Here is a 12,334-nt window from a genome sequence, read left to right as displayed (position 1 = left end):
TAACACTGAGGTATAAACCTGAACATTCTTCAAAGCACAAGTGTTTTTTGAACACCCAGTTTGTTCAATACACCAAATATGTGGTATTTTCTCTTCCTGCAAGTCCTTGGCTGGCTCTAGCATGGCTTAGATGAAACAGAAATTAGCCATACACTAGAAAAATAAAACTTCTCATCCAAATACATTTTAGCTATCAGTAGGATAGCTAAAGCAGGAACACTTCTGAAGTTGGGATGTCCAATTTTTAAATGCCAGGAAGGTGTGAACTATTTGAATTTATAAATTCAGTGAGCTGAGGAAATCAGATGTTTCACAAAAGGGTATACAAATAGTACACACCTGCACATTTTCTACCTAATTAATTTTTGACCACTGTAGATAAACATGTATTTTGGGACCTTTAACAGAGGGCAGAACTGGGAGGAGACAAGATTAAAACTGCCTAAACCATAGTTTGTGTTAGAAGTTAATGATTCTTCTACCAAGTACCAACACAGCCTTGCTTAAGGAGAGAATCTTCTGGCTTTTGAGCATTTGTGTGGTAATATAACTGCTGTTGTTGTGAATACAGAATCTAGGTAGGAACCTCTTTAATATTCTTTTTGTTTGTCTTAACCGCGAAATGTTGCCATTTAGCGTTTGCGGCTAACAAACATTACCCGTGTAGTACTTGCTGCGTATCCTGTGACCAATTACACCGCTAACGTTCCTGTCGTAAACATCAACATTTTAATGATGGCACCATGGATTTTTATGTGTCTGTCTAAACTGTAAGAATCATATGCCGTGAAGAATGAAAGTAGCATTTAGGCCTGCATGGTACTGTGATATTCATTTGTCATAGTACATTAACTTGACAGATCTTATTATGAATCGTTAATGTATTTAAAAATCAGTAAGACAACTATATTAACATTTCAGTTAGTGTAAATCAATACAGTTCCATAAACTACTGGAAGAAATCTGTCTCTTGATTTGTGATACTGTAATCTATTGGGTAGTGATACAGCTGCTGAGAATGCCACCGCAGTGAAAAACAGCCCAAGGACTTAGTGTCTTTGCTGGATTTTGAAAATTCCTCTGAATTACTGTATTTTTCTTTTATAACTTCTATAAAATCCACAGAAAAATCCATAAAGTCCAAACTATTGTCTTGACATTTGTAAACTAATTATCTGTTATTTGTGCTAAGTTGTTTACGTTGGTGTTCTTATTCACATTAATTTGCATATAATTAAGGAGTGGAAAACCAAGCTTTATTTATTTGTTTTTATTTTTATTTTATTTTTATTTTATTTTTATTTTTATTTTTATTTTTATTTTTATTTTTATTTTTATTTTTATTTTTATTTTTATTTTTATTTTTATTCTTTTTATTTTTAATGTTCAATAAGGGGTAGATCTACCTTGCAGGAACAGAGATAGGCCATGGACCCTATAAGATCATATACCATGAAACACTGAAGAATCCTGTGGCTGTCATTTGCAAGAGTGGCTGCTACCCTCTGGAATGGGCTTGCAAAGTGCCACACACTTCACACAATTCTGTGAAATCTCTCAGCTTTCTCCAGTGCAAATGATGATTACTGGTTAAGACACTTGGTCTTTCCTCTTCTGTTTCTCAGCAGAGTCTGTACTGAGCACAAGACCAAAGCTGTCTCGTGCTGTAACCAGCTGTTCATCAAATGTTCCCCTGGTATGATGGAAAATTGAACTAGAAGAGCATTAATTTTCATTCTCACAATATGGCTTGGGGCTTCTTTGTTTGCTTTCCTTATGCTTGCTTTTGGAAATAGTATTGTTTTCTTCCTTGAGGAAGGAAGTCAGTGTGGATTTTGTTTAGGCTGAGAGACTACCTAACTAACCTAAAAATGTTATTTGACTGATCTTGCCCTTCTGCAAATACAGATACCTCAAGGAATTACTGCAGCAGAATGGCTTGTGCAGATGAAGTGTAATAGTTTTGGGGAAGTCATATAACTGATTGAACACATTTGATACTTTTCATTTCATACTTTCATTTCACACATTCCTTATACATTTCATACTTTTCCTCAGCTTGTACCAACTCCTTGATTTATTAAAGATGGGAAAAAAAAAAACACCCTAGTGAAATAAAGCTAAAATAGCAACTTCATCAATACTTGAAATTGTCATGCTCAACAGCTAGTTTATGTTGGTATCAATAACAAATAAATGTTTTATCTTTTTTTTTTTTTTTTTCGTTATCTTCTTGTGACATGGCATTTTCCCAGCCCTGGTCTTCAACAGATTTCCATGTAGGTCAAGGTCAACTGAGGACAGCAGATGTTGCCAGCAGCTCCAACTCTTGATCCTTGCACATAGCTCACTCTGACATTTCTCCAGCACAGGCTGTATCATCTTTTCACTTCCCTCTCTCCCATTCTTCCACAGCAAAAGCAGCACCTTCTGCAGTAGTATCTTTGCAAAGCAGTGATAAGACATTATTCAACAATGACAGGAACTGGTCACACTTGTTCTTGCCTGAGAGTGCTTCCCTAGATCTCTGGAGAAGCTAATTACCGTCTTCTATCTGGCTTCACATTTTTCTGTGTGCATCAGGTAGCTTTTGCCCCCAGAAGATGAATTTTACTTTATTTTTCTTCTCTTTATCATCCTGGATCTTGCTTGATACCTTAACCTCTGCCTCTGGCTGCCTTTTTCACTATTTACCTCTAACTTCTTAACCTTTCCTTTGATACTTACTGCTCCTACTTTAAATCTGACTGTCCTCCCTTTTTGTGCCTTCACAATCTGTCTTTGAAACATTTACCAGGATGTCCTGCTGAACTTCTTCAGTTACAGTTCTGGATATGTAACTGCCTTTGTCTTTTCTCAACTTTACCTCTTATTTTTATCCTTGTTTCTCTGTCTTAACTCATTCTCTCCTTATATTCAGATTCTACCTTCAAACTGTCTAAAAACTGCAACTTCTGTAGGTCTGTTACCTGCAATGACATGTTTTCCCAGCATCTTACTGTAGTCCTTTGTGTATCTTACAACAGAGAAGCTAATACCTTCACATTATATCGGGACAGTTAAATTTCAGAGGACAATGTGCTTATAAGTACTGACTCCCTGAATGCTAAAAATCTCATTTCACAAGCATTTCTATTGGTAGTTATGCAGACATGAGAAAATATTATTTCCTCTTCTTCTTGTTCCTATCTGTCTGAGGAAGGATTTTTTTTTCTTTTGTGGATCTGTTTTCTGACCCAGATTTACAGCACAGCCACAGAAGCAGTGTTACTTTCATGAGTGAAGAGTGTGGGAAGCAACGGGAAAGGAAAGGTGTTGTTTCTGCCAGCATTAGTACCTAAACAACATGCTCATTAACTTAATGACAAGAAAATTATTTAACTCTATTTTTTTTGTGTACTTGTTTTAAACATCCTTATGTGTTAACCCTGTTCCATCTGAGTGAAGAAAAACATTTTTCACCATACCCGAATGCCTACCCTTTAAATGCTCTGCCATATGGCCTGTGGCAAAGCAATTTGCAAATGCAGATGGACTTATTCCAGCACTAGAAAAGTTCATCCAACTTTTTTCAACTCCATTCAAGCATGGAAAGCCTCTCTTTGTATGAGTTTCCTCCCCTCTCTTTCTATCATTCTCACTCTTTTCTGAAATGAGGAGAGTACTGTGAAAGGTGAAATAAATCAGTTCCTGTGAGCTATGATTTGGGGTCATTAGTGCCAATACTCCTATCTCCCCTGTGTGTCAAGATCTACAGGATCTGAAGAAAGCTTTGTTTCAACTGATCCATTTTTTTCCGAGGGGCTCTGCAGTGTCATCTGGATCTTCCTTCAGAAATCTGTTCTGTTTGTAGTTGGAGTTGCACAAACGGGCAAGTGTTTTACTTCTTTGAATAAACTTTGCAAGTATATATGTAGGCTTCCCTTAAAGCATTTCACTGAAATATTTTTTCTGTATAATTGCTTAGCCATCTCTCAAATATAAGATTAAGAAACTGGAAAAAAAAAAAAAAAAAAAAAAAAAAAAAAAAAAAAAAAAAGCTAAAGTATGTAACATTCATTGCACTAAAACCAAATCCAACTTAATCATGCAACTAGTCTTTCAAGAAAAAATATTTATTTCAGCGGAGGAAATGATCTGTCCTCTTCGGATACTAGGTGTTCTCTTCCCAGGGGAACTGGAGCAGTTCTGCTGAAATCCTGACTTGCAGAGGACTCCATGTGTCAGGGTATATAGATAGCACTCTGTGGACAGAATGGGACCAAGGAAACCCCATATAACACTGTAAAAAAAAAAAAAAAAAAAAAAAAAAAAAAAAAAAAACAGCAAAAACATATAAGCTCCTTAAAAGAGGTCAGGTAGATAAAATAATTTATCATCTCGTCATTAAGAGTTGTTTCCAACAGGTCATTGCAAAAGGACAAGTTGGATGGCACAGTGTTATTACATGTCTTTCCAAAATGCTGATTGGGTCCTAAGCCACTTGACCCACAAAGTCAGAGCTTCCCTAGTACTCCTTGCACTTCACTACTGATGCTATATTGACCCCTCTAATTCACTTTTGGACAGAGACTCTTCCTCTTACTCTTTTGTGGAAATAGTCTTTTTAGCATTAAAATCATTATAGACAGAAAAAAAGTAAAAAAAGTGGGGTGAGAGGTAGGGGCAGTAGAGAGAGTGAAGGGGCATTTCACTTTAAAAGAAAGATGTCAAAACAAGATACTTCCAAATTTAAACAGGTATATGCTTTTAAAGATCTAAGTCATTGAGCCAAACCTTTCCAGTGGAAAGATTCAGTTTCATCATCTCAGTGTTTTCTCATAACTACTGTTTCATTAGAAAAATTATCAAACAACTCTATTTTGACATATGTATTTTTATATCTATTATTGTTTTCTCTTGGGTTCAGATCACTCAGTAGACAAATCAACCATGACAGTGGAAACTGAATCCAGCAATGTTGATGACTCAAATCAGGAAGCAGAGCCTGTCCAGCTTTTGGATGATGAAGCAAACAAAAATCTACCAGTCAAAAAGAAGACTACCTGTTGCACAGGACTAAAGGTTTGGTTCTTATCAATATCACCACAAATTACTGATGTAATAAGTTAAGAAATCTCATTCAAGATTTGGCATTACAGTTTGCTTACTTCTTGTTCCCCCTGTCTTTTCTGGAACTAAATACACACTGTAGGTGCAGGGAAGGGTTGGATCTTATCTAACTTTGCCCTAAAAATAAAATAAAATAAAAATTCTAAACTAATATATTTACTCTTTAATTACTTATAGTTAGGTCCCCATTTTGGTCACTGAAGACAGGTAGTCTCCAGTGGAAGACTTGAAACATCCTAAAACAGGTAACATTGAAGTCGAGAGGTTGTTATCAATACCCATTTTTAGAGCTAAAATGAGGTGAGCTGAATCATATTCCAGGACTTCGTGTAATCCATTGATTCATGCAAGCACTTACGTTTTCAGGAGAACACAGGAACAACAGACAGAACAAAGCTAGTAAACTAGTGAGGTTTTTGCTTTCTTGTTAAAGACTTCAGTATTTACTACTTGTAGATGAAGTACAAATGAAAGATTATTTGTAAAATATAGGCAATTGTAAACCTCTCAGACACCCAGAGGGGTTTGGCTCGAGGATCAGGCAAACTTTGTTACATTTCTTTTTTTTTCTGGCTCACATCTGCCACCCATATACATCTGTAAAAATAGAATCTAAGCTCTCTGGGAGACTCACAGGACAAACTTTGCCATCATATACATGTGCAATGCTTCAAGACTGTGGATCTGTATCTGCAACATCCTGTGACTGACTTTATGGCAATTAGAGATTAGTAGACATAATACCTTGCATGTAACAAAAGACAAACTGTTCTTCTACCTCACCTTCCTGTCAAATATTTTAGGGTTTACATGGGGACTGCATTTTCAAACCCAAAACATCTATGTCATTTTTGTTTGTGTTTTCATGCTTATCAGCAGTTTGCAATTTCAGCCAAAACCTCTGAGACCACTGCTGGCATAAGGCAGGAAAGGTGGTTCTCACAGATTTTTTGTCAGTTGAACTCAGGAAATCCAAAACAGGTCAGGACAAAAGCCTTCACTTATGTGATTTTTTCTTTATTCCTTGACTAAAACAAAATAAATTTACCTATTTTCAAGCATGTGCTTGACTTCATTTCTTACAGTAGATAGAATTGCAAAGTTTGAACATATATTGACTTTTGTTTACTTACCCAAAGTTGTGCTGTATTGGAACTTTTACCCAGTGAGCAATAAGTCTATTTGTTTTTAGATTATGTTGAAATAGTTAGATAATATTTAAACAAACTTAGTTTAACTTGTTATCAAATACACCTTTATTTGCAAAAGCCACAATGTGTGTTAGTGGAAGTAACTATAAAATTACAAAGAATGTCAAGCTTTCCTTTATGAAATACATGATATAGAAGCAACACAGACATGATTCATGTATTTCAAAATATATTTTAGACAGAGAGGAACTCAAATCAGCCTGCACTGCCTTCCATATACTAGAATACCATGAAAACTTGCATAAAGCCATAAAGCCATTTTGGTGCCATGGCTAGCTATATGGTTATGAACTGAGATAAAGTAAGTGGCCGAAGCAGAAAATAATTGGAGCTAAGATTAATTTTAAGTTGGACTAGTTTCATTAAATCTATCTTGATGAGGTATTTCACCTGTGGGAAATTTTTACATTTCTGTGATATCTAGAAATCTCACCATTTTGATTGCCCAATATGGGCCTCAGCTTTTTGATAAATTTAACCACAGGATGCCAGTAAGGTAAACAATCCCCAGTGAGTTGTCTGCCAAATTTAAGTTTTACAGTCCAAAGGATTCCTCCTCTGCAATACCTCTGACCACCAAGGCAGGAAAGATCAGGCTGTCTGACCATTGTCAGCCATTGCAACCCTGAACATGAATAAAGCAAGTGCCTGCTTTCAGTGCAGCACCCACTACCAGTCCTTTCCTGTGGGGAAAACCTACGCAGGGAGCAAACATCAGTGAGTCCACCCTGGCACCACTCTCTCATAACTAGGGTACAAGGAAATTCACACACAATGTTGTCACTGCAATTTGAGTAACAAATAAACACCACGATGCTTGTTCTGCACAGTTTTAAAAATATTTTGATCTCTATGTTACCAGTTTTCCTGTCCCTACTTCTAATTATTTTTTTGCCTTAATCTTCCCTCAGATGTTTCTTGCTGCTTTGTCATTCAGCTACTTCAGTAAAGCATTGTCTGGTATAATTATGAAAAGTTCCATCACACAAATTGAACGAAGGTTTGACCTTCCAACTTCTACCGTTGGTTTCATTGATGGGAGCTTTGAGATGGGTAATAATATTCTGTAACATGCAGCAGACTGTTTAGAGAACTATGAGATGTAGCATCTGACATTAATTTTGGTTCTTTACTTTCTAGGTAATTTGCTGGTGATTGCATTTGTAAGCTACTTTGGAGCTAAACTTCACAGGCCCAAAGTCATTGCTGTTGGATGCTTTACTATGGCTTTAGGGAGTCTTTTAACAGCAATGCCTCATTTCTTCATGGGATAGTAAGTACTTATCAAGACTAATTTCAGTGAAATTAGATATTGCTTTCTGATTTTTGAATGAAAGCTGCTGTATTTTAAGACTTAGATTTCCAAAAACCTATAGCACCTCACTTTAATGTGCAATGAATTGCACACCACTATTCATTATATCTGGTTGAAAAAATATGACTCTTCTGAAGTAAAAGATCAACTTCTGGAAAACAAAACAAAACAAAACAAAACAACATGAAAATCCATATGCTTTCATTTTCAGTCAGACTTGTGCAGAGAAGAGACAGAGAAGTAAGAGATTTTACAAAATCAATAGAAATATATGTTTTAGTTACAAAATCATGTTCTTTGAAAGTCTTCAACCATGCTACTACCCTGATACTATTTATTTAACAAATTATATACTCTTTCTGAATGGCTAACTGTAAGAAAACCTTATTGAGAAAATCAGTGGTAATATAATAATGTGGTATGGCTGGTTGCTAACAGATGTCAGGATAACATAGTATGGAAAGTCAAATTATTATGAACCAAATTTCATATAGCTATCAGAATTCACACAATATAGAAGCCACCTATATGATTTCCAGAAAAAAAAAAAAAATGTTGAAATTTGTGCTGTTTTGAGCAGAACCTCAACCAGCTCTGAGCTGATAACCTTATACTGGTGGATATCTCTTACTGAAATATGACTTTATTTATAGTAATGAGTAACTCTCATGTAAAATCAGGGCTCCAGAGATTACTCATTGAAGAAATCATCCTACAGAAGTCCTCACTGGAAGAAATCTCCTTGAAAGAGGAAACCAGAACCTTCTTGTGTAAGATGGTGTATTTGTGAAACAAATTCTGTGCTGTTCTGTAGCAACTGCTCACACAAAGCAGCCTTTCAGCTTCAGAGCCAGCAGATGCATCAGTGCTCATAGAACTGGTCCAAGGGCATTTTCTGTTCCAAATGCTCATGTCTGGTTAAATTGACTTACCATGGCTGGTTAAAATAATTTTTATGCATCTTCTCCTGATTCAGAGAATTACTGTATTTTGCTTATATGCAATGTTTCTAGCTATAGCTTTGATACATAATGATACATAGTGATAACATAATGAAACACATTTCTGTTGCTCTCTTAAGTGTATTAGAATAATTTAAGCTATACTTATGCAAAAAGAAACCTACAGAATGTAAATATATATATACACACATATATATTTTTTGTCATGATAGTGGATCTTGCACTAGTATTAAGACTTGTATTTTCCAGTGCTTAAGCCAAGCTGTGTATCTATCTCATCTACACTGGGAAACTCATAAAGTCTCTCATGAATTTGGACCTCAATTTTCATGAGGAAATTATGCACTATCTCCTGTGATGAACACTCTTTGTTTCAACCTCAAAAATAAGCCTGCCTTGTCTAATAGAGCCAGCCTAATTCCTAGAAGCAGTGTGTGTTTTACCACGTTGTTCTTTCTAAACTCAGTGTACTTTGCACTCGACGGGGCTCATATCTGGGAAAAGCATGATGCTAAAGCAGTCAGAAAAATTCCAGCACCTGAGATGCTCAGTTGTCTGCCCACAGCATTGCCCTGCTTCCCATATACACAGCTAGAGTGTCATTTAAAGACTATATTTATCTACCTGCTACTATACAACAACTATTTCTAAATCCAATGCCAAATAACTGGCAAATAGATACCTCCTGAGGATGACTTCTCCCTTCCTTACATCTTCCCCATACTCCCACAAATATATATCTAAGATAAAAAGGGAGACTCACAATCCAGAGATTTTCCTTTTTCTCCTTCACAGTTTGGTCAACATAGGGATCTCACTTGGAATAGACCCTAAATGTTGATAGCAGAAATTCAGCCCTATCTGAATTGCTTTCAAAAGCCCTTTTGATCTTTCCAGCTTAACGGGTTTTGTCTTCCAAATGCGCGATTCTAACTTTTATTTGCTCTTTATTTTTGCTATTCCATATTTTAAAAATATGCTCAGTAATTTTCCTTCTTGTTCCTTCAGTAGCAGTCTGGATTGATATTTAAACAAAAATAACTTTCTCTTTAGGGAAACAGCAGTAGCATTGTTCCTGCCCTACTGCACTGGTATTTACCTACTGATCATTGCTTCTAAATGTAAAATTGTGTGTTTTCAGTTATAAGTATGAGACAGCATCACATACAGCATCTTCAGCCAACTTAACTTCAAGCATAAATCCATGTTCCCTTCGTCAAGATGTGAACAAAACCTTGTTGGAGACTTCCAAATCAGGTAAGGAACTGTAAGCACAAATACAGGAGTTAGTTTTACCTTTGGTTGCAAGTGGAGTAACTTATTACCCAATACAAGATTTCCAGTTAGGTTTCTAGCCTCAGTTTCTACTTACCTGAGAACGTTACCAACACTTCAGTGCATTTTGTTCATTAAATCTGTTGAAGGAATATTCAGCAAACACAAATTACTAGGATCCAGAACCCAGCTTTCCTATGTTCTCATTTCCAAATTGTAATAAAATGACCCTAACACTGAAGGAGATGCTAAGACTGCGTGCAAAGAGATTTCTGCAGGGATTCAGTTACCCAGAACCAGGGGCTTGGGGGTTGGAAGAGATATGGGGGGTGAAGTTGCACAGAGTTAACTGGAAATAAATAGAGATCTCTATGATCTTACTTAAAATATGGAATACAGCTGTTATACATGTTGTCACAGATAGAGAAAAAGTCAAGCTGTGTCCCACTAATCTTCTAAAAACTTCTAGTTTTATATGACAGATAATATATTTATGATAATATCAGTCTGTATTTTTTTTCATATGGACATTTTTTCTGATGGGTGATATTTATCTGTATCTTTAGAAACCAAATAAAATGGAGGTGGAGGAAAGTGATACTAAAAGATTATTAAAAGTTATAATACAGCCTGCCATTAAACTTCCATAAGGCGAATGCTGTTAATGCCTTAAATACTAAGTTAAGATCATGTGCTGAATTTCCTCTGATTTGTCACTATTCCCCATTCAACTATTCTATTATGAAAACGTAACCTCTCATTATCTACAGATTGTGAGAAGGAACCATCATCATACATGTGGATATATATCTTACTGGGAAATATGTTACGTGGAATTGGTGAGACTCCAATAACACCACTGGGCATTTCTTATCTTGATGATTTTGCAAAGGAAGAGGATGTTCCTGTATACGTAGGTAATCTCAACATAAAGTAAACTGAGAGATTCTTAGTGTAAGAGGTTGATCATCCTCTGCAGAAGAAAACATTAAGCCATTGAATTTTACTAGCATTTGCTTCATTATATTTCCAGGATGTTTGCACACAATAGGCATGTTCGGCCCAATGTTTGGTTTCCTGCTGGGATCTTTATGTGCCAAACTATATGTGGATGTTGGATTTGTGGATTTAGGTAAGTGAAGCAGAGGTAAAGTGAAAGTAACCTAATGCCTGTTGCCAACAGGTTCCTCTACACCAGATTTTTTATACTAACTGTATTAATTAAACTATATTTCAATTACCTAAATTATGATAATTTTATTATATACTTTGTTATAAATTTCTGAAAGCTTTTAGGACAAAGGCAGAATTATACTAGGAAAATATTTTAGAATCCTCCTTTAGGTTTGAAGGATTAAAATATACATTTAATTTTAAACATTAATACCAAGAACTCTTACAGACCAAAGTTTTTCTAAATTGGGTTCTTAATAAGAGGGTTCTGTTAGCACACCAATTATCTTGTTTTGTTGGATTATCAGCTCTTTCAGCTGGGCATTTAATGTTACTTACAATTCATTTAATGTTTGCAGTAGCCTATATTCTTTTTGCCAGTTCTTGCTTATTTGAATGAAAAGAAAACACATGTATGTAATCACATCCACAGAATGCTAAAGCGAGCAGGGTAATCGCCATTAGTGGTGGCTATGGCCCTACATCATATTCCCTTAAGAGGCAGGAATCACCTCTGAGATGGTGTTTCCTGGCCATTCAGTGTCCTAGGTGCTGGATAAGGACCTCTAGGTTATCCGGTGTGACACAGAATGGCACTCAAAATAAGATGCAGACAGACAGATTAAACATAACACCATTGAGGGTATCATTCCTGATGCCTTCAATGGGTGAAAGATCTGTCATTAGATAATTATCATTACCACTGAAATTCAGCCATTGCAAAAATGTAGCCATTTTAGCAGACAAAAAGTGGGAAGTTTTGTCTCATTTAAGTAACATGGTTCTGTTTCTCTTATTTCTAGGAAGCATCACTATCACTCCACAAGATTCCCGCTGGGTGGGTGCATGGTGGCTTGGTTTTTTAATAGGTGGAGTAATCAGTTTCCTAGCTGCTATTCCATTTTGCTTCCTGCCAAAGAGTCTGAAAAAGCCAGGGGAAGCTAATCATGACAAAACTTCATCTAGTCTCCTGGAAAATATGGGAGCCATCAGGAAGACACTTACTCCTGCAGAACCTAAGCCAATGAAGTGGTCAACAATGATGAAAGGCAAGTGTTTTGTATGTTGTATAAATATGGAAAGTAATTGGCACAAAGTACTGCAGAAATGTGATAGTTCTTCAGAATATTTTGCCTCCCATACACTTCATTCTAAATGAGTTAGCTATCCCCAGAAAGGAAGTGTCCAATAAGTATTACGAGAAGTTAAGGAGCTTCTTCAAGAACAGCATATGACAGAGCAGAGATTGCCAATGAAAATGATAGACGATTAACATTCATTAAAAC

The 12,334-nt window shown here is 36.1% G+C and overlaps 1 protein-coding gene across 6 annotated transcripts in view; it reads left to right on the top strand.

The window, feature by feature from the left end:
• Nucleotides 1–423: 423 nt before the first annotated feature.
• Nucleotides 424–12,334, top strand: part of LOC101800257 (solute carrier organic anion transporter family member 1C1) — a 32,620-nt gene continuing 20,709 nt past the window's right edge. For 3 of the 6 annotated variants that reach the window (XM_021274833.4, XM_013102936.5, XM_005023034.6), the window contains exons 1-8: nucleotides 424–578; nucleotides 4,910–5,064; nucleotides 7,235–7,376; nucleotides 7,464–7,596; nucleotides 9,742–9,857; nucleotides 10,646–10,792; nucleotides 10,909–11,007; nucleotides 11,852–12,097. In XM_021274833.4, coding sequence (XP_021130508.1) covers nucleotides 4,933–5,064; nucleotides 7,235–7,376; nucleotides 7,464–7,596; nucleotides 9,742–9,857; nucleotides 10,646–10,792; nucleotides 10,909–11,007; nucleotides 11,852–12,097 — 1,015 coding nt within the window. In that variant the 5' untranslated portion in view covers nucleotides 424–578; nucleotides 4,910–4,932. Of the gene's footprint in view, nucleotides 579–3,812; nucleotides 3,872–4,909; nucleotides 5,065–7,234; nucleotides 7,377–7,463; nucleotides 7,597–9,741; nucleotides 9,858–10,645; nucleotides 10,793–10,908; nucleotides 11,008–11,851; nucleotides 12,098–12,334 lie in introns of those variants that run through there. The other 3 variants (XM_013102934.5, XM_013102935.5, XM_072042463.1) reach the window with 3 other exon arrangements.

This window comes from Anas platyrhynchos, chromosome 1 (assembly GCF_047663525.1).
Source record: "Anas platyrhynchos isolate ZD024472 breed Pekin duck chromosome 1, IASCAAS_PekinDuck_T2T, whole genome shotgun sequence".
NCBI classification, from domain to species: Eukaryota; Metazoa; Chordata; class Aves; order Anseriformes; family Anatidae; genus Anas; species Anas platyrhynchos.
Note: the sequence above shows the minus strand (reverse complement) of the source record. Positions and strands in the feature narration are given on the sequence as shown.